General features: G+C 52.2%; 1 protein-coding gene across 4 annotated transcripts; it reads left to right on the top strand.

The window, feature by feature from the left end:
* Window positions 1-932: 932 nt before the first annotated feature.
* GATA3 (GATA binding protein 3) lies at window positions 933-20,965 on the top strand. 4 transcript variants are annotated; one of them, XM_086714994.1, is made up of 5 exons: window positions 933-1,408; window positions 3,857-4,393; window positions 9,799-9,944; window positions 14,574-14,699; window positions 18,795-20,965. In XM_086714994.1, exons 1-5 carry the CDS (start codon window positions 1,168-1,170, stop codon window positions 19,077-19,079), a joined length of 1,335 nt encoding a protein of 444 aa, XP_086571120.1. In that variant the 5' UTR covers window positions 933-1,167; the 3' UTR covers window positions 19,080-20,965. The 4 variants fall into 4 exon arrangements, with proteins under 4 accessions (XP_086571120.1, XP_086571122.1, XP_086571121.1 ...); XM_086714996.1 differs by having other exon boundaries at window positions 1,078-1,408; window positions 9,802-9,944; window positions 18,803-18,998; XM_086714995.1 differs by having other exon boundaries at window positions 1,078-1,408; window positions 18,803-18,998.
* The last annotated feature ends 643 nt before the right edge of the window (window positions 20,966-21,608 follow it).

The raw sequence follows: 21,608 nt of genomic DNA, 5'->3' as shown, positions 1-21,608 counted from the left end.
TCCTCGCCAGCGCCAGGCTCCTCCCCCTCGGCGCGGATGACACTAGGACCTCCTTAAGTTGCGTCGCGCCACAGCTGTCTGCGAACACTGAGCTGCCTGGCGCCGTCTTGATACTTTCAGAAAGAATGCATTCCCTGTAAAAAAAAAAAAATACTGAGAGAGGGAGAGAGAGAGAGGAAAAGAGAGACGGAGAGCGCGCGCGACAGAGCGAGCCACGCAATCTGACCGAGCAGTTTCTGCTCTCCCAGGTCACACGCCTCCTCCTCCTCCTCCTCTCTGCTCCTCGAGACCCAGGTTGGTACTGGCAACTTTTTTTTTTTTTTAAGTTTGATTTTTCTTTTTTTTTTTCCCCCCCTGCTCCGTTTGGGAGGACTTTTCAAAATACTGTAAACTCAGCCCCGCTCTTTTGGGAGGCTGGAAGGCAGGTCCCGGGATCGCCGTCCCCGGGGGGGAGGGAGCCGTCGGCCGAACTGGATCCGCTCAGTCAGGGCAGGGCCCTCGCCAGGGCCAGGCGGCCGGGGATGTGCCCGGGACTCGTTCCCTGGGCGGCCGCGGCCGGGTTTGCCTCGCTCGGGAGGAGGCGTGCGCGAGTGCGCGTGTGTGCGCGCGTGTCCTGGGCGCGCGGGCGCGGGGCCGGGCGGCCGGCGGGGAGGTGGTGCCACTTCATAAACTCAGGTGCTCCGGTCCTCAGGAGCTCATCCAGGTCTCCCCGCTTCTCTCCTTCGCAGGTGAGCCGAGCAGAGCCTCGGCCTCGGAGCCGCTGAGGAAGCCCCGGCGCAGAGGAGCCTCGTCTCTGCAGAAGTCCAGCCACCCTCGCTCGCCCCCCACCCCCCGCTTTCAAATTCGGTCCCCTTTTATCCCTCCCTCCCTGGTTTTGGGGGATTCCTCTTTCCTTCCTCTTCTTCTCCTTGCTAAGCGACCACTTAAAAGACTTTTCTCCCCCTCCCCTTCTTTGCTCGCCTTTCCTTCCCACCTTTCCAACATTGCCCCACTGAAAGCAAATCGTTAAACGACCCCCGCCCCTCCGACGGCAGCAGCACCTGCAGCGCCTCGGAGCCCCCCCTCCCGCCCCCCCCACCTCCCCCCCGCGACCTCCCAGCCCGACCGCCCTCCCTCTCCGCGCGCGGGTTCCGGGCCCGGCGAGAGGGCGCGAGCGCAGCCGGGGCCATGGAGGTGACGGCGGACCAGCCGCGCTGGGTGAGCCACCACCACCCCGCGGTCCTCAACGGCCAGCACCCGGACACGCACCACCCGGGCCTCGGCCACTCCTACATGGACCCGGCGCAGTACCCTCTGCCCGAGGAGGTGGATGTACTTTTTAACATCGACGGTCAAGGCAACCACGTCCCTTCCTACTACGGAAACTCAGTGAGGGCCACGGTGCAGAGGTACCCTCCGACCCACCACGGTGAGTGCGCCCCGGGTGCGGGGACCCCCCCCCCCCCGCCCTCCAGCCGCCGCCGCTCCACCTCCCCACTCCCGGCCCGGGTCCCGGAGGCGGGGAGCGACCAGGGGGTGGGCAGACCCCGCGAGAGCCCCCAAGTGCCGCTCTTGCCACTTTTTTTTTTTTTTTTTTTTTTTTTAAATTGGGGCCCGGAAATGCGCGAGGAAGCAGCCTCAGCCGCCGCGAGAGTGTGTTTTTAAAAAGTCGCAGCAGGCGTCTCTCCGCGGCCGGCGCGCCTGGGGCCTGGCGCTCACCTGGAGGGCGCCGGGCCGCCCCCCTCTTCTCCCCGGGCGGCCGCACGTCCCGGGGGGCCTCCGCGGTGCGGGGCGCGGGGAGCCCGGGCTCTGCCTCTGCGGCCGCGGCTCGCTGGGCCCGCAGCCGACGCCGCCAAACCGGCTGGCGCTCGGTTCCTTCAGAGGGTCCCGCTCCCCCGGCTAGCCTGGAGTTCTGTCTCCAGGGGCTTCGGCCAGCGTGCCTCAGTTTCTTTTTCCGGCACCTCTGCAGAAAGGCCCGAGAGAGATTTATCCGCACCCCTGTTTTTGTTTTGGTTTTATGATTATTACTTTTTCAACCTTTCCCCAAAGCGAGTGCATTAGGTGGCCAGGCAGGTCCCCTGCTTCCTGGCTCTGGGGAATGGGATTCTGGAACTTGAGCGGGTTTTGCTGGAGACACTGCTGTCTTAAATTTGAGACATTCGGAGTTTTCCTAGATTCCCGGCTGCACAGAATTTCCCTGCGTCTTGTTTTTAGGTTGCCCCATTGCCTGCTCCCCCAAAACTCTTGCCTTACTGTCGCCTCCGGCCTACGACAGCCCCATTAGGCTCGCGGAGAAGAGTTAGGATCCACCACAGGGCTTCTTTTTTACGTGGGGGCGATTCCAGTTGTCTTTTGTTTTTGTTTAGTTTTGTTTTCTCCTTTCTCTTTCACCTTGAAAAGTTGGTAAGAGTTCTGAAATGTTAAGAAATCCAGCCCTGTGTGGTTGGGGGCAGGGGGGAGCTCTAAGCTTTCCAGCCTCCGTGGGTTCCTGAAGAAGAAACAGAGGCACAATTTCAGGCAGAGAAGATGGGAGCCTCTCTCCAGGCGACCGAGGGTTCCCTGGTCCCCGTGTCGCCGATGACACAGTCCCTCCTGCAGCAGGCATCCTCTGCCCTGTTGTCACCGGGCTTTAAACCATTGTCTCTGCGGATGGGGCGCTCTTTGCCCTGGTTCGGTGCAGATCAGCAGTTAAGTGGAAACGTAGAAGCAGGCTTAATATTATTTACTATACTACTTCCTGCATAACATGAATCTTGACCCCTTGGCGTTCAGAGAACTCTCCTTCCCCCTCCCCTCCCCTTCCTCTCTCAAGATTTTAGTTTCAGTATTGTTCTTAATGGTTAAATAGAATGTCAAATGCTGAGGCAGGTAGTGGATTAAAAGATCAATACGTGTGTGGATTTGCACTTACGGTTTGCATTTGCCCCCTCTCGGAGTGGATGGAGTTGTCTGAGTTATGGTCATCTTAAAACTGCGTGTTTCAAACGCAGGCTGACTGTGCTGCGTGGATAAGTCAGCTGTAAATACATAAGATGGAATTTCGTGTCTCGGGGGCTCCGGTGAAAATTCGCATGTGGCCCTGGGGGAATCACAACTTTGAGGGCGTATGAGGGTTACTTTATTTTTCTTTCTAAAGGGTTGGGGAGAGTGGGAGAGGCAGGGCCCAGCCTTGCAAACTTCCTCCAGTGGTCTGAGCAATTACTATTTCCTTGCAAATCGCGTTTCAGGCCTTGCCAGTCGTGAAGGCACTGCAGAGGGGTCACTTGAAGGGAACCCCCCCGAAGGCTCCCCCTCCTCCCTTCCAAGCCCTCTCCTTCCTGCACCGGGGCCGGGGAGCTGGGCCTGTCTCCAGGGTCCGAGTATCTTCCTGGTGCGGAACAGTTGTGCGGCCAGGCTCACCCCTTCAGGCCTCATTATTCACAGCCGACTCTCTTATCAGGCTGGCTGGGATTAGGTCTGGGAAGGGGGACGCTGGGCCATTGATGGAAACCAATAAATCAAGTCAGGTTCTGGAGAGGGACTGCAGGGATGCCATTCAGAAAGTGTATCTGGAGAGCCCAAATAAGCCCAGGGGCCGTCTCCACTCCCTCCCAGCACCTCTCGGGTGTCAGACACAGGCCCTTCGTGCTGCTGGATCTGATGGGACATTGGTGTGGCACAGGTGTAGAGGGTGTGCTGGCCAAGGTACCGGCGGGCCGGCCTGGACGAGGGAGCGGGCCTGCGCCCGGGACTGTTTGGGACTGCCCGGCGGGGAGGCTGGGGTGGAGGGGAGGAACCCCAGATGCGTCCGAGGGCCCCCCCCTCCCGAAGCTGCTCTCACGGGCATCTCTCTCTCTCTCTCTCCCTCCCTCCCCCTGCATCCCCCGTCCCCGCGCAGGGAGTCAGGTATGCCGTCCGCCTCTGCTGCACGGATCCCTGCCCTGGCTGGACGGCGGCAAAGCCCTGGGCAGCCACCACACCGCCTCGCCCTGGAACCTCAGCCCCTTCTCCAAGACGTCCATCCACCACGGCTCCCCGGGGCCCCTCTCCGTCTACCCCCCGGCCTCGTCTTCCTCGCTGTCGGCGGGCCACTCCAGTCCGCACCTCTTCACCTTCCCGCCCACCCCGCCGAAGGACGTCTCCCCCGACCCGTCGCTGTCCACCCCGGGCTCGGCCGGCTCGGCGCGGCAGGACGAGAAGGAGTGCATCAAGTACCAGGTGCCGCTCCCCGACAGCATGAAGCTCGAGTCCACGCACTCGCGGGGCAGCATGACCACCCTGGGAGGGGCGGCCTCGTCGGCCCACCACCCCATCACCACCTACCCGCCCTACGTCCCCGAATACAGCTCCGGACTCTTCCCGCCCAGCAGCCTGCTGGGGGGCTCCCCCACCGGCTTCGGATGTAAGTCGAGGCCCAAGGCGAGATCCAGCACAGGTAGGAACCATCTCCGCTCCCCCCACCCCTACGTGCCAGGTCCTTTCTCCTCCCCCCAGCTCTCCCTTCCCCTAAATCCAGGGCAGGGAGGAGGGAGCTAGAGTCTGGCCCCTCAGGGGAGCTGGCTGGTGTTCCAGACCCTTCCGAGATTTGATTTCTTCCCATTCTTCCAGCGGGGAAAGAATGAGGTGTGTCCTATCTCATTCCAGTCCTCCGAGCAGAGGGGAAGTGGGATCCAATTTACCTCACCCCCTTGAGCTGGAAAGGAAAAAGACAAACAAAAACAAATACCCTGTCCTGCCTGCCTGGGGACCTCCGGGTTCTGCCTGTAACCTTTAGTCCGTTTCCGAGACCAAATGGGAAGCCGAGGGAATAAATCTTTAGTGTTTAATGCTGAAACGAAACCTTAGCGAGCACAGGTCCGTCCTGTGACCGCCCCCTCCCCCCTTGGCCTCTGCGGCTGCCTCTTCCTCCAGGCTGAGCTCGGAGGGGGTCCTGCCGACAGGACAGCCCCTCAGACAGACGTGTATGATGAAGGCGTGGGGATATTTGGGAGGGGGTGGTCGGGACCCTGGCAGAAACAGCACACGCGTTCTTGGCATGGAAAAGGGGGCTGTCATCCCAACTTCTGGGAGAGAGGGGGGCTCTGCCCTGGGGAAACCGGAAGGCAAATCAGAAGGCAGATGGACCAGCTACCTGAAAGCGGTAACGCAGGCAGGGGCAGGGGGGTGGAGGGCGGGAGGGTGAGGGTGGTGGTGGCAGGAAGGCGTCGTAGGACCTAGTCCTCCCCTGAGCTGAAGCCAGAAGAGGTAGGGAGGACTGAACAACATTCCCCAGGTGTGAGTCTCTTTTGCTTCCTCCGCACATCCTCCCTCAAACGAGCACCCCCTGTCTAAACGCGCGCTGCGTTTTATTCTCTTGGTGTAGACGCTTGCTGTAGAAAACAAAACAAGACACCCAACCCCCACAAAATATCTTGGCTTTCAAAATAAAATAATCCGTCGCCAACGTTGCTCGTAACCAAAGAGGCTGAGAGACCTCGGGATTCTCTCCCTTGAGCTTTAACTGTATTTTAAAAAGACGATTTTTTTCAAAGAGGGTTCTGTCTCCTCGGGTGGCTCCGTTTCAGGGGTGGGTGTTTCTGTCCTGGCTCCTTCCAACATCTCACCTCTGCCCTCTATCTATAGAGCTCCTGACATACAAAGACGGGATGAAGATCCCTCGCTCTTTTAGGGGTAGGATAAGCAGTCTTGACACAGGGTTTGCAAAACCCCGGTTTCAGAAACTTCCGAGGGAGGACCCTGGGAGCCCAGTGACCACGAGATCACTTTTCAGGGTTTTTTGTTGTTTTTTTTTTTTTTCCAGGGTGACATTCACTCTGACTGCCTGGGCAGGACTGTCTCTATTTAGTTGATATGTTTTAGCTAATCCAATTATTTTCAGACTGCTGCACGCGACAGTCGCATTGTTTATCCCGCGCCAGGAACTTTAATAGAGTCCGGATGCGGTTAGGCTGACAGAAGAACTGAGACCTGCGTGTTCAGTACATGAAAGTCGGCAGAGGGAGAGGGAGGTAGGCTAGCTGGTGGAGTCTAAGAGAAAGCAAGAGGAAGGGAGACCGGGCAGAGGAAAGTGGCCACGCTGCCTCGCTGCCTCGCCGCCTCGCCGCCTCGCCGCCTCGCCAGGGGCTGGGCTGGGGTGTGGGGTGGAGGGTTCGAGAGAAATGGGGTTCAGCTTTGCTCAGAAAAGCCGGGATTAGGTCAAGGCTTTGAGGACTGATGGCACAGAGAGCAAACCGGTGCATTTTGAGGTTAGCGATGGGATTTTTTTTGTTTGTTTGTTTAAAGTTCTCCTTTCTGGGAGGCGCCAAGTTTTGGGGGCAGGTCGTGGTATCTGAGGCCGGCGTGGTGGTTTGTGTGTGGGGGGGGAGGGGACAGAGCAGAGCGACTTTTCCAAGAGCCTCTGGTTTTTCGCCCTCTGCGTCTACACCTTCAGTCTTCCGAGAGTCATTTCCTTTTTCTCTCCCTCTTTCCCCTGAACTTTTGGGGGCGGGTGGGGGGGGGGGGAAAGAGCCGCAGTTACCCTAAACCAGAACCAGGAGCACCTATGCTCCTATTATTATTATTATTATTATTATTGTTATTTTTATCATCTACTTTTTATATTTTGGGGGAGGAGGGAGAAGACAGAAGACATTGCAATCTGGCTTTTTACTTCCCCCTTTTTATCCCTCTCTCACAGTCAGACACCCCAGAGCAGCCCATCTGGGCAGCCAGGGAGCTGGGACTTTCGGGAGTGTGGGAGCGGGAAGGAGGGTTTCCAGACCCTTCTGGGTAAAGGGGGTGTCAGTGGCACACTTCTCTTGAGGATGGAGTTCTCTGGGTTTTAGTGGTTGCTTTTTTTTTTTTTTCAAGTCTTCTTCACAAACGCACTTGCCGAAGGTGGAGACGGGAGAAGGGAGGGTTGTCACCGTTGGGAGAAACGGTTGAACAGTGGTTAGGGCACCTAGTGCTTTTTTAACGCCGGCCCCGGGCTGTCAATGCTGGGTCTCCCTCCACAAACAAAAGACCAAGCCTTTTAGCAAAGAGGCCAGTTCTCAGCTGTCCCTACCCTTGTCTGATCTCGGGCATCTGGAAGCCTCTGCGCGCACCCCCCCCCCCCCGCCCCACCCTTCCGTCCAGCCCAGTTTCTCAGGATTTCAGTTGGAGGCCAGGGGGTGTTTGAAAATGGCGGTCGAATGTCAGGAGGCCTCTGTGGTTCTTGTCACCTAAGAGAGAGGTGTCTGTCTGAACAGCTCACACCAGGCAGTGAGCGAGGAGAGGGGAAAGAAAGCAGGAGACAGTCGGGGCCTCCGTGAGGAAAATCAGTTGTTTGGCAACAATGAGAAAGGGGGGAAAAATAAGAAAAACCCAGACAAGGCAATCGCAAACTTGCGGAGTGAATCAAGACAGAAAATTGCTCTAGTGTGCAGAGCCTCGCTGAAGAGGCAACCGTTGCTCGTGTTTGAAGGTCCCTCTGAAAAGGAAGCTGTCACCCTCCCCACTGCCTGACAGAGGAAAGGAAATCTGACTGCTCACGTCAGGCTGGGAGATCCCCCAGCCCAGGTGCCTAGGAACGGGGCTGCCCGCCCCACACCAGCCGCAGGGTGACTCCACCCCAGCCTCTGCCCGAGCCCCTGCCTGAGCCCCTGCCTGAGCCCCGGGAAGAAAGGGACAGAAAACGTGGGCACCTGAGAGGCCCCATCTCACCAGGTCACGGGGAGTGGGCCTGGGGGCCGAGCCAGGGCCTGTCACCCCAGGTGACAGCCAGACTGCTGTCACCCCAGAAGGGGCCGACCCAGTGCCTACTTGGGGCCCGTGGCCCACCCGCCCCCTGGCTGGCACCTCCTTGACCGCTTGCCCTTTCCTCCTTCCTCCCTGCCTCCCCCTCGCCTGCCCCTGGCCTGGCCTCGGCTTCTGACCCCAGTGCAAGGTGTCTGGATGTAGTTCAGTCCCCAGCCTTTTTGAGGTCTGGTGGAAATGGTGGACATCTGCCCATGTGCTCCTGGAACACTACTGCCCGTGTTTGTAATAATCTCAGGGGCTCTTGGGAGGCTCTCTGTAGACCTTTTATGGAATTTGGAGGAAAAAAAATATAGAATTTCTCTTAACTCCCTATGTTTTTTTTTTTTTTTTTTTTTTTTGCAAAAGGAAAATGGACAAAAACTATTCAGTACCATCGTGAACTCCAATGTCAGGCAAACCCCCTCCATTTCTGAAAGTCTTTTTCCTTTCCCAGAACCTGTCCCTAGAGGAAAAAAAAAAACCGTGAAAAACAGGCTTATAGATGTGAACCCCTCCCCCCCCCAAGTTCTTCATACTTGGTTTAGGGGTTTCCAAAGGCCAAACAGGTCCCAGAGCCCTCGAGCCAGCCTTGTTCTCCTTGTACAGGGAGCCGGCCAGATTCGCAAGCAGCCTGCCCGGTTTTCTTCCTCCACCCTGTCTCCCTGGTGGTTTGGAGTTAGCCGATTAATCTCCTAAAACGAAACAACCTTTGGGGGCACATCTTTCTCCCCTTCCTTCCTCCCAAACCTGCCCCCTGGCGCCTCCAGAGAAAGTCCCCTAGAGAGACCAGCTCTGGTGGGGCCCCTGGCTCCTGCCGGCCCTCCGGGGGTCGGGGGGTGGGGGGTTGGGGGGGAGTAGGCGTGAGGGGGCTTCTCCCGGTCTGGGGTGTGGCCTGGCCTGCGGAGCTACTGGTCCACACCTGGCCTTGGAGGATGAGGCCCCCCCCCAAGAGCTGGGCAGGTTCTCCTAGAAACTGCCTCCCCTTCCTTCTCCCGAAGAAGTTGCAAAGAAATCAGGGACTGGACTCTCCCCTGTGGTCCTCAAGTGCCGTTTTGAGGGAGGCTCTCCAGCAGCTTTCCCTCCGGAGATGGGTCTGGGTCACTCTCCCTGGCCCTTGAGTGAACCGGCCTGGCCGGTTTTTTTGTTTATTTTGTTTATTTGTTTTTTTGGAAAAAGGGCAACTGTAGAGAGGCCTAGGTTAAGGAGCCGACCAGGAGCCCCCCCCCCCCATTTTTCCTTAACTGGCCTGTTCTGATCTTGCCCCTCACGCAGCTCTCCTCCTGCCAACATCTCCAGGGGCCTTGCCTGCAGATTGCACTGTTTCCAACACCTCCTGGCCTGGTCCAGCTGGGGTCACACTTACCCTTCAGTCTCTGGCACAGTGGCTGGAAAATTCTAGAAAACCTTGGCCTTTTCTGGAGAGAAAAAAGATGGTGGGAGAAATGAGTGGATCCCGCTGGGTCTTCATCTATTACTTGCCAGCCAGGGACGTTTGCAGTTTTACTGGAAGTAAAATCTAAAGCCTGGGGTCCTAAAATCAATCAGCCGATTGATCGATCTCTTCATCTATTTATTATCTGTTTATCTATCTCGCCATCGATTACTCTTTCCTTTTCCACCACCGTCCTAATCTCCGTGGTTGAATCAATCTGCCGAGACAGACCCGGCGATGATAACGAGGCACCTTTATTTTCCTTTGAAGGAAATGAGTGGAATGTTTTGCTCTGCCGTTGCCCAGGCCTCAGAATTTTCTCAGGGAACTATTTCAAGTTCAAATCTGCCTTCCTCCTTGGCTGTGCCTGATCTTCCTCGTCAAGTCAGGCAGCCCCAGAGCAAGGTCCTGCTGCCTTTTCTTCGTGTGTCCCTTCTTGGGGCCAGAGCTGAATGTGGACGGGGCCACACGGTGACCCTTGTCCACTTGGGAGCCACCTGGAGGGAGGTGGGGGTAGGAAAGTTTCCCGAAGGAGGGAGAAGAGAGAAAGTTCTTGATTCTACTTTCCTTCCCTCGTTCCGAGGGAGCGCTGTCAGCGTTTTCTGTGTGTTTTTCCTCCATAAGTGACTTATGTGCGATCTTGTTTCCAGAAGGCAGGGAGTGCGTTAACTGTGGGGCCACCTCCACCCCGCTGTGGCGACGTGACGGGACCGGGCACTACCTGTGCAACGCCTGTGGGCTCTACCACAAAATGAACGGACAGAACCGACCCCTCATCAAGCCCAAGCGAAGGCTGGTGAGTCCCCCCGGAGAAGCACTGATCTAACACTAACCATTGTGTGTTGTTAATTTCCTCTCTTCAGGAAGGAGAGCTTTCTGCAGGAAATTGGCGGGACGGGCTCAAAATCATGTCAGCTTGCTTGGGATAGGTTTTTTTTTTTTTTCTTTTCCCCCTCGCCTTTTCTTTTCTCAAGTTAGACATACAGAAAAGCTCTCCCTCTTTTTCGTCTTGACAATTCCTAAGTCCCTTACCAAATTTTTAGGGATGCTGGCTTTCTGGTGATCGAATCCCTAATGTATTTACATGAGAGCTTTAACGGGACGCGAGCAAGCGATGTAAGAGTCGCAGATAATCACTGTGACAGGTAGGACGCAGACGGAATGTTCTAGCCACCATCTAGGGCGTGTCCCTAAGTGCCAGGGCTCCTAGTGAGCACGGTCTCAGTGCGCTTCCTTCGTGCCGTGGATGAGTCTCATGAGCCCATGCTTGAAGATTGATGGGGCCAATTAACTGAGTTTCTCGAGCAGCAGCCAGTGAATCTGGTGGAGTTTGCCTTCTTCCGTGGTCTTGAGAATTGAGAACTTGCCACAGCTAATTCCTTTGGGAAAAACTTGTGTGATTCCCGTCCTGCCTCTTGGTCTCCTGTCTCCTGCATTTGGTCTTAGTTTCCCTTTGAACTCCTGTCAGTAGGGTGAGGGTTTTTGATCCCTGCTTCTTTCTTTCTTAAATGTCTCGACCTTTAGGAATAATACTCAAGGAAACCTGGCACCACCAAACATTTATAAAGAAAATCAACAGAAGTTCATTTGTAAGCTTGTCTTTGGTACCTCAGGCTCGGATTGAGTACCAAGTGTATGCAACAGACAAATAAAAGCAGGCTTGGCAAATGACAACCCTAACCACAGTCAAGAGATCAAAATGCTTTTTGTGGTGATGACATTCACCAAGCAGAGAGGGGAGGAGGGGAATTTCCCCACGCAGATTAATGGATAAAGGTAGCATCCATCAAATTCTAAGGTGTGTGTGTGTGTGTGTGTGTGTGTGTGTGTGTGTGTGGTGACGGGGGGGGGGGGGACAAATCTTCTGTATTCTTTTCAAAGAATTATTTGTCATCTCCATCAGATTTTAGTGCAACTCAACACCTTTCGCATCCTTTTCAGAAGGAAAAACTTTCTAGGGATGGAAGTGCCCACGTGACTTTAATTTTTGGCGATCCGTGGTCTCTAAGCTTTATTCCTTCTGATCTTTGCCCCCTTCGCCAGCCTTTCTCAACCTCCCCCTGCTTGTCCCCATGCACTTGGGTTTTTCTTTTTTTTTTTTTTTTTCCTTTCTCTCATGTGCAAAGCTAACTTCCTAGGAAAAAGCTGCCGGATATCTGAGCACTGGAGATAACTCATAAACAACAACTCAGCTTCCCCAACCTAAACATCAAGATGTTTGAACATATCAGAACAAGACGTGTTTGAAAAAAAAAATGGCTGGAGGTGTTAGCACAGAATGAATATGATCGCACCACAAAAGAATGTTCTGAATCACTCAAAACCTGGCCTTAGTAAGAAAAAAAAAAAAAAAAGAAAGAAAGAAGGAAAGAAAAAAAAGTAAGAAAGAAAAAAAGAAAGAGAGGAAAAGAAACATAACTAACAACAAAAACTTTCTCGTTCAAATAAGTCATGGTACCATCAGCATAACTGGACATTTTTTTCTGAGGTAAAAAAATAAAGAAGGAAAAAGAGGGTGTCAAGTCTCAGACGATGGGCTGAATGATGAGTGAGAGTGCATTTGACATTTTCTTGGGGTTTCTACTGTCTGGGCAGATCGCATAGGAAGGCTCTACGTGCATTTTATAGACGTGTCTTCATTCATCTTTCATAAGTCTCCAGAACTCTGAGTAATAATTTCTTTTAATTCCGGAGTTCATTGGCTGTCGCATTTAAAGTGTCTTTTCTTTCTTACTCATCTGTTCTGGGTGGTTTTACATTTTTAGTTCCATAGAATTCATTTGCTCCAGAGAGCGACTCAGAGCAAGCGCATTCAGGATAGAGAGCTATTTTTTTTTCTCCCCCGTCCTTAGATGTATTTGACTTCTGAGTACCTAGAACTTTCTTTGTCTTCTTTCCTATAATGCCTGTTCCTTCGTGCCAGTGCCGTGTCTCCGGTTTGCTATTTTTGCTTTGCACATTTGCAGATTCAATGCAGAACACCCAGCCCATCCTGGAGCTAGTTCTTATGCATGATGCCTGTCTAACACTGAATACACTCCAGCAGGAAAGAGAAGAGATGACTGCAGAGAAGATCCATACGATATTTTTTCCCTCATGTTGCCAGGTTTTCCGTGTGTCTGAGGGCTCGCTGAGTAGTTTGCTTTATTAATGTACTTTGTCTCCTGCTAGTGAACCAAACACTGTGGCTTTTAGAGGGTCTGTATAAATTCGCCTAGAGTCTGTGGACCAGAGACGTGTTCTGAGGCTGCTTGTATTTATGTGACTGTCACTATACGGGGAGGGACTAACACCAGGAACCTCATCGTCTGGAGCTTGAATTTGACCGGCTGGCAGTGTGTGCTTGGAGTACACATTTAAAGTTGCTGAGCTGGGAAATCTGGTACCTGGGTAGATATTAATCTACTATATCTGAGTATCTCTTTTAAAGAAGAAAGTACAGGAAGATAGTAATAATCACACGATAACATCATTGTCAGAATCATTAAGCGCTGATTTTGTGTATCATTTTCTTCCCGAGAGCATGCGAGTGAAAGTTATATGCGTCTCAGCTGAGCACATTTCATCAAGGCAGGTGGGCATGGGCATCTAGAGGAGGTCAGGACTATGGCGAATTATTCCAAAACGGGCAGCCGGAAAGTAGAACTTTTTTACTTATGACAGATGAGAGCTGGTTTTTTTTTTTTTTAAGTTATTAAAACATTTTTTTTAATGTTTATTTATTTTTGAGAGAGAAAGCCAGGCAGTGAGTGGGGGAGGGGCAGAGAGAGAGGGAGACACAGAATCCGAAGCAGGCTCCAGGCTCCCAGCTGTCAGCACAGAGCCCGACTCGGGGCTCGAACTCCCGAACCGTGAGATCATGACCTGAGCCGAAGTCGGACGCTTCACCGACTGAGCCGCCCAGGTGCCCCAAGAACTATTTTTAATTCCTAGTTTTTTAGAACACAGAAAATAAAGAATTACCGAAAAAAAAAATCTAAAAAACAAACGAAACCCATGACCCTGCCATGGAAGCTTCCAGGAAGAGGAGCCACGTCTGTGGGACAATTTAGTGGTGTTAAAGGAGGGGAGTCAGTCGGGTTAATTGAGAATTTCCACCAGGGTTCCCATATCTGGCAACTGCCTAACTTTTTACTTGATAAAATATTGATGGAAAAGCACACCACGATCCCCTATGTTCCAGGCTTTTATAAACATGCCAGAACTTTCTTGATCACAGATAGCTGAATTCTTGTTCTTTCTCTTGCTTTTGATAATATATTTGAGTCCAGAGCAGGGAATACTTCTGCAGTTAAAACTTTCTGTTTATATCAGGGGATGAGGGGTTGACAGCAAAGGTAATAGGTCCAACTTCATTTTCTCTGGAAACTTTTTGAGTTAAAAAAAATTTTTTTTTTAAAGCATGGACGTCGAGAATAGCACCCTTGTAAATTTACGTGCATCAAAAAGCGAAAGAAAAATCTCCCTCTTCAAGGAAATGAAGGCAGTGACACAACCGAATAATTAAAATTCAAGCTGAGTCTGACATCTGACCTACAACTATTCTGCCCTGTGAGCAGCGAGTAGGAAATACCTCATTTCACAAAGGTGAAATGAAACGAGAGCTGGGCAGGGAGGTGTGCTGTTGATGAGCCGAATTCTTCGTGCTTTTCAGTTTGTCTCGTGAGCTGGAAGCCAGCTAAGGGGAGTGAGGGTGGCAGTCACCAGGAGTGACCCGGCCTGGAAGGATGGGCCGGTGCCGGTTTGAGGCTTGGGCGTCGTGCTTGGTGCTTCCTAAGAGGGCAGGTCCTGTGAGCTCCACATGTGCACACGCGCACACACACACACACACACGCGGACACTCTCCTACTGTGCTGGCCCTCTGTTCTCTTGCTCATCCAGAATTTCTTCGTTTGGGATCTGTCAAGTGCTCTCGATGTTTGGGCTTCCTCTTCTTGCGCTGTTCATGCGTTGTGATGGGCCGATCGCCTGGTGGAGAATTGAGAATTGCTATTTTCACAGTTGCCCTTGACAAAGACCCTCCCCCCCCCCCCAAGAGCCCGGTACCAAAACGAATCCGGTGAATTCCGCGTTGCCACCCATAAAACTTAAACACCTGGCGACCAGGGAGGTGGTGTGGGCTCTCGGACCCTCTGGACCCCAGCCTGGGGAGCGGCAGGCTACGCCCTGACCACCGGACCACGGTCTGACCTGCTCTCGTCCAGCGATCACCTGTAGTTTTCTTCTTGGGGCAGCTTTTAGGGGTCTTTGTTATTTTCATGGGGGCCACTTACTTACTAGGTTTGATTTCAATGACAATGACAATTTTTTCTTTTCTTTTCCTTTTTTTTTTTTTTTTAAGTCTGTCTCCGTAGTTCTGAAAACACGTTTAACATCTGGTTTGATTTTACCCTCCCTCTCCCTCCCTCTCCGCCCCTACTCCCAGTCGGCAGCGAGAAGAGCAGGAACGTCCTGTGCAAACTGTCAGACCACCACTACCACTCTCTGGAGAAGAAATGCCAACGGAGACCCCGTCTGCAACGCCTGTGGGCTGTACTACAAACTACACAATGTAAGTGTCACGGGGCCGGGACCGGCGGCCGGCCCGGGGGGGGGGGGTGCACCCAGGAGACACCGTCACCCGCCGCAGGCTTCCTTCTGCATTTGATGGCCGTCCTCCGGGCTCAGCAACAGGCCTCAGGTGAACAGTGCAATAGGGAAGCGACTTGGCACAACGCGGCCGTGCGGAGGCCGGAGAGCTTGGGGCGGAGAATGGCGCGGGTCCCCCAGGTCGGTGTGGACGATGCTGTGGGATGCAGCGCCCCGGCGTCCGCGGTGGGCCCGCTCCGGGCTTCCCCGTCCTCCCTTGGGAAAACAGTGATAGCGTGGTGTTCCTGAGAGTTTCAACTTTTTGCAAGAGAGAGAGAGAGAGAGGGCACGCAAGAAAGTGTGGTGCGTGGCACAGGAAGTCTTCAGAGAGAGGACAGTTCGGTGACTCAAAGGGGCAGAAGCCTCTTCACCTCTGTGGTGAATTTTAAGTGGATTCTCAGCCGCAAAGACATGGAATGAAGCGTCTGCGAGATGTGGCCAAGGTGTCTTTGTCCTAAGCAGCAGAGAACGGAGGGAAGCAGTGGAGTGAGGTTATCCAGAGAGCAGGGTTGAAAGAAACCGTAGTTTCCTCTTCTGTGTTGTGTGAGCAGAGCGAGCAGAGTTGCCCGTCAGTCACCTGGGCTCCGCTGGGTCATTTCTGGTCTTTTCACTGGGGGTCCTCCCGGTTTGCGATATGTTTACGTTAAAAAAAAAAAAAAAAATCCTGGATTTTTTTTTTTTTTTTTTTTTCCCTGAAATAACTCCGGCTGACAGGCCATGACCTAATGAGGCTTGAGGTTCAATTATTCCCAGAGGAAGAAGGACCATTTCTCTCTCTCCGGCTCTCTCTCACTGTCCTCTTTTGCTCTGATTCTCCTAAAGCATCTTCGCCGGTGTGACTTTGGCGGAGGCCACGGCGGTGCGGGGAGAAGGCGGGCGTCTTGCTCAGGGCCGTTTCCGTGGCACGTTCACCCTAGCTGGGAGTCGGGAGGAAGTTCTTCTGCTTAGAGTTTTGCAGTCCCAGAGAGCTTCTCAGGGTGGTCCCGGCATCCCGGTCCCTTTTTGCCTCTTGGGAATAAGCTCCTGCGATTTCCCAGGGACCCCGCAACTTTCATGTGCCTGCCTTTGGGGTCATCCCCTCCTGACTTGGTCCCCGTGCAATGCCCAGCCCAGCGGAACTGGCCTTTCTAGTTCTTGTCTCTCAGATCCTCCGAATGCCGTGTATACCTGTTTATCAGCAATGAAACCCTAGTTCCGTTTTCACTTTGGGGACTCACTTGCTCACTGCAGTGGAGATAAAAAACAGATTTGTGATTAAAATCTGGAAGGTTCGGGGCATCAGAGTTTATGGGCTAGCCAGTCATCAGCCCAGCCTCTCCGGTTGCTTTTGGCTGTAACTCATGGTTTTCAAAGAACTTTCAAGTTACTTGATTACCTTTGAGCCTCAGGTAGTCCCATGATGTAGACAGGGCAGAAATTATTCTATTTCCGTTGTACTTGAAGAAGTTATGACTCAGAGAATCAAGTGTTTTGTGCAAACGGACATGGCTGATGGAACGGAAGAGCCGGGCAGGACCGATTTCCGAGCAGCACAGGCCTTCCGGGGAGGTCAGTGGTGTCAGGACTGATAGGGACCAGTGGAAAGTGAACACTTTCTCAGTTCAGGATGTGCCAGAAGTTCAGTTCAAAGCAAGGAATTGTCTTTCCTATTCCCAGAGGAGCCCGGGAACGATGGGAAGTTACCCGGCTCTAAATTTCTCTGACGACTTAGCCACGATGAGATACGGGCTCAGTTGTGTCCAGTCTAAACAAAGTTCTGAAGGAGATCGATTTCTCATCAACTCAAAGAACAGTCAGGGAACCCTCTTTGCTGCTCCCTCCTGGGAGAGAAACTTGCTCCCCTGGCCGGCATGGTTTTTCTGTCTTCGCTGGTTTCGCAAGACCTCACAGAAGGAGGCAATTGATGTATATTTAACGACAGGAGATTATAATCTATTAACGTTCTCATCACATCATGTTTTGTTATGCCCACCTGGATACCTGTATATGTTTATGTATAGTTCCTTTCCTCTTATCGAGGTGTTTCGATAACCACCTATCTCAGGATCAGTGTCTCTAGGTGGCGTTGAGACTAGTTATCTGGGTCTGTGCTGCTATCTGGGTAACTAGATATTATATTTAGATATCTGGCTGTGTATATCTAGATACCGGGTAAAGAGCTGTGTGTCTAGACATTATCTTGGGGGAAGATTTGATGTGACAATAGATTCCTATCACCTCTGTAGTCTGCGTCTTTATCTTGATTGTTGCTTTGAAGAAGGAACCCTGAGATGTGCTTTTGGCAGTGACCTTTTAGCTCTTCTGCCTTCCTGGTGCGAGGGGGGATTGGGTCTCAGCTCCAGCATGTGGCTCTGTGCCCCTCTTCAGGGTGACCTCTCCCAGCTCAGCCTCGGGAAGCTGTGTGTCTACTGCTTCCAGAAACTTGGTTGGCCGCCTCTCTCTCTCGACGGCTGGAGTCTCTCTTCCTGAACTTGCCCTTTCTAGCTTTGGGAGCGGACAGGTAGATCCTAGAGCCATGAGAGCATGAGGGAGCCTCTTGTCTTTCTCCCCCTTGAGGGCCCGGGTGGAAGATGACACTTGTCCCTGCAGAGTCAGCAACGACCGAGACCCTGACATCGCCTCCTTGAGTTGTTTTGCCACATCCCGACGACGTGTGGCCAGATGTGTGGTCCGCTGTGTGGGGCACCTGTTTGCAGTTGAGTTTAATCCCATTCTGACTCCTTGTGGGGAGCGGTCTCTGATGCTCTGTAAAGTCCCCTGTCTTGATTCTGTCTCCCCCACCGGGAAAATGTATTTTAAAAACAAAACAGACAGAAGCTTCTCGAAAAGAGAGAGAATGGCATGCCGCCTCGGGTGCCGCAGACTAGCTGAAGACCTTTGGGGTAGGGCCTTGCCTGTCTCTTTCCTGGAGCTCGCTCCTGCTGCACAATTTCCAGGACGAGGGTGCCCGCATGCCGGCCCAGTACTGTGCGCCCCAAAGTGGTCGTCGAGTCCTTGGTGACAGGTTGGGGGGCCGTTGGTCTAGTAGAAGTGCACAGTCAGAACCGGGCGGGAATTGCAACTTTCAGTCATCAAAGTTGCTGTGACAGGGGCAAGAGACTACCTTGTGGAGAGACCCGCTGCGGTAAAACACCACCCCAGAGCCTTCAGGTTCCAGGGGAAGATCTTACAGCGCCTCTTACTGCGATAAAGCCGGGCAGGAGAGAGGCGACCAAAAATTACTTTGAACAGGGGTGCGACGCTAGTCTGTCAGGGCAGACAGACCTACACCCTTAAGGTCGATTGCGTTGGCTGTGGTTTTATGGTCACAGCACAGATGTCGGAGAAGGAGACAAGATGTTATTTCCCTCTTGAAGATTCCCCAGGTGCCTCCACGCTCATGAAATGTTCTAAGGAGATTCTAAGGAAATAAGACCAGTTATTGTATTTTCGATACCAGAGAAATGCAGTCCTAGTGGGTGGGTCTCTAGAATACGGTCCCTGGGAATGCAGAGTTTCCCAAGGCAGATTCTCCTCCAAGTCACTGATGTGGACAAACTTAAATAACACCCGGGGAGCCTGGGTGGCTCAGTCGGTTGAGCATCCGACTTCGGCTCAGGTCATGATCTTACGGTTCTCTGATCTGTGCCGACAGCTGGGAGCCTGGAGCCTGCTTCAGATTCTGTGTCCCCGTCTCTCTCTGCCCCTCCCCCGCTCATGCTCTGTGTCTCTTTCAAAAATAAATAAACATTAAAAAAATAACCAAACCCGTAAATAACACCCTCTGCCTGGAACACCTTACCCCTGGTCTCTTGGTTTCTGAGGCTGACAGTCAGTGCTCCTCCACAGACTGGATCTGCGTGACTCCTGGTCCCTGGGAAGGAGACAGGAAGGGGTGGGGGGAGGAGGGGGCCCGGCTGCAAGCAAGACCCCCCGTGTGGGGCAGTCAGAGCAGCCGTGTGGAGGTGTGAAAGCCTGTGTGCCCTTTCAGAGCCAGCCAGAAAGTGTAAAAAAAAAAAAAAAATTGATCTTTGTTTAGATTAACAGACCCCTGACTATGAAGAAGGAAGGCATCCAGACCAGAAACCGGAAAATGTCTAGCAAATCCAAAAAGTGCAAGAAGGCACATGACACGCTGGAGGACTTCCCCAAGAGCAGCTCATTCAACCCGGCCGCCCTCTCCAGACACATGTCCTCTCTCAGCCACATCTCCCCGTTCAGCCACTCCAGCCACATGCTGACCACCCCGACGCCCATGCACCCGCCGTCCAGCCTCTCCTTCGGACCTCACCACCCGTCCAGTATGGTCACCGCCATGGGTTAGAGTCCCTGCTCGATGCTTCAAGGCCTCCGGGCGAGAGTCCTTCCAGCCCCTTCTACGTGCGTTTTTGCAGGAGCAGTATCATGAAGCCGAGATCCGATGGATACCCGTGTTTTGAAGGCACGAAGCAAAATGACGTCTGCCACTTTCTCAGAGGCGCTTGCTGTGGCCTCTGTGTTCTCAGTCACTGAATCTGGATCCCATTTGTGAATAAGCCATTCAGACTCATCTTCCCTATTGAACAGGGTCTCTCTAGTGCTGTGAAAACAAACAAACGAGCAAGCAACTGAGCTGAACGTTGCATATAACTTATATTGTAAGAAATACTGTACGTTTGAAGAAGACTTTACGGCATCCGGGGAGCTGTAAGAAAGGCATGAAGGACGCCAAGAATTTTAAGGAATACGGGGAAATCAAGTGTGGAAATGGAGAAGAAACTAGGTCTGATATTCAAATGGACAAACGGCCAGTGTTGTTTCCTTTCACTGGCCATAGTTGTTTGATGCATTAAAAGAAAAACAAAAAAAAAAAAACAAAAAAAAAAAAAGGAAAAAAACAACAACAAAAAAAAGAAAAAAGTCGTAGGCAAATCATTTGTTCAAAGCCGTGGGCCTCTCTGTATAGGAGAGTCTGTGAGTCCCAGGCAATCAGTGTTACCACTCGCACGATGCCGTAGAGGGGCTCAGCAAGCCTTTTCCGGGCCCACACGCTTTGTGAACAAGTCCCTTGTAATTGTTGTTTGTATGTATAATTCAAAGCACCAAAATAAGAAAAGATGTAGATTTATTTCATCATATTATACAGACTGAATTGTTGTACAAATTTATTTACTGCTAGTGTTAAGAACTACTTTTTGTTTTAATATTTTCCTTCTTTCTCCAGTTTTTTTTTTTTTTTTTTTTTTTTTGGTTGAATAAACTAGATGACGTTCAGTTGACCTGAGGCGGCTGTGCTCCGGAGGGTCTATTTTCCATTTTGTTCCTTGATGATATTTATTAAATAGCTTCTAAGGGCACAGCAGCATCCGGCCCCTCCCTCCCGCACCCCGCAGCCTGTGCTATGAGGGTAGCAGGTGTACGAGCTACCGACATGCATGTCAGCGACTTGGGCTGGACAGACCGGGTCCTGAGAGCGGCCTGCCTGATTGTTAGCTCCCTGTTGTGTTCTGTGTTAGTGATCACTGCCTTTCATCCAGTCTGTTGGGATAATAATATAAAAGTACACAATAAAGTGAAATATTTTGAAAACAACCAAGTAACATCGTATCAAAGCGGTGGCCAAGCTCTTCTAGAATCTGGTAGCTCTCGCTAATTTAAACACAAAACCCAAACGTGTTAAGTTAGTGGCTAGGACATCATGCAAACCTCAGATAGTCAACAGGTATTCCTTTGGGAGGCTGGGCGTCTTCAGAGGTCTCTGTGCAGCCCAGAGGCTTTCTCGGGGAGTGGGGTAGGGGGGGCCGGAGTACCTTCTGTGTCCCCTAGTGCGCTGCGGCCCCTCCTGCTGGCCCGCAGGGCCTCGGGCGCCTCGCAGGAGCAGTGGGAAGATTAATTCGTGGAGATGCACCAGCGGACTACAGCTGATGGATTCCTCATGCTTCTCTGCAAGATGTGACGACGCGGGGCCGGTGCTTGAGTTCATCTCTGTTTTCCTTTCCTACTGTTGAATAACACCACAGTGGAGGGTTTATTGGCATGTTTGCGGAACACGAAAATAACCGTTTTTTGTAACTTACGCTGTATAGTTTCCTTTTACTCTGTTGGCAGAATGTGTAACCATGGCACACATTTTAAAATCTCTGTTAATCGCCTCTCTGCTTTCTTAGCAAATATTTTAAACCTAAGGCTAAATGTTGAAATAAAGGAGTTAGAGACCTACTGAGCTGCAAACTGGAGATCTTACTGGCTCCTGATTAATGACCCGCACTCGGGACGTTGTTTTCAGCCACTTTTGAAGCACCGAGGGCTCCCATCGTCATCAATTGCCGTATTAAATTCGGGAGATTTTCTTGTGTGGTTCCAATGCCTCAAGACCTGCCACCTCTTTTCTTCGTGAACAGATTTGAGTCCGTGCTCTTTCACCTTAAGAAGAGAGAGTTCAAATTCTTGACATTCTTGGGGCGGGATGGGGGGTGGGTGGGGGCGGTGCGCACACACACGTAGAAAAATCCCAAACTCAGGATGCACACAACCACGTTGTGTGTTGGGTACTGTGGGGACTCTGGCATCTTTGATCCTACTTCTTCAGAGAAGTGTCCTTTTATCATTCTGTCCATTGATTGAACCTGCTAAGATATTGCTAGAAGATGGTGTGACAGATCTAAAACATACTGATAACGATGATTCGGTTACTTTTTTGGAGCATTGTCATGTGTTTTCATGGTTTTGTTCTTTTTTTTTTTCTTTTGACTTCACGTAGAATCAGTAGAAGGCACAATAGAAGAGCAGTGTGAGAGAGGGTTTAGTCTAGGAAAACAGAACGAGATGGGGGAGCCAAAATATTGCTGGAATCTTTTTGAGGAAACTGTCGTCC

Source organism: Puma concolor, chromosome B4 (genome assembly GCF_028749965.1).
Source record: "Puma concolor isolate L17-30 chromosome B4, mPumCon1.1.hap2, whole genome shotgun sequence".
NCBI classification, from domain to species: Eukaryota; Metazoa; Chordata; class Mammalia; order Carnivora; family Felidae; genus Puma; species Puma concolor.
The sequence above is the reverse complement of the archived record's forward strand: the minus strand, read 5'-3'. Positions and strand labels throughout refer to the sequence as shown.

Bases quoted from the DNA above. Each gene is read 5' to 3' on its own strand.
- GATA3 (XM_086714994.1), top strand. From the start codon at position 1,168: ATGGAGGTGACGGCGGACCAGCCGCGCTGGGTGAGCCACCACCACCCC. The intron at 1,409-3,856 runs GTGAGTGCGCCC...GTCCCCGCGCAG, and splicing joins GTACCCTCCGACCCACCACG to GGAGTCAGGTATGCCGTCCG. The intron at 14,700-18,794 runs GTAAGTGTCACG...ATCTTTGTTTAG, and splicing joins TGTACTACAAACTACACAAT to ATTAACAGACCCCTGACTAT.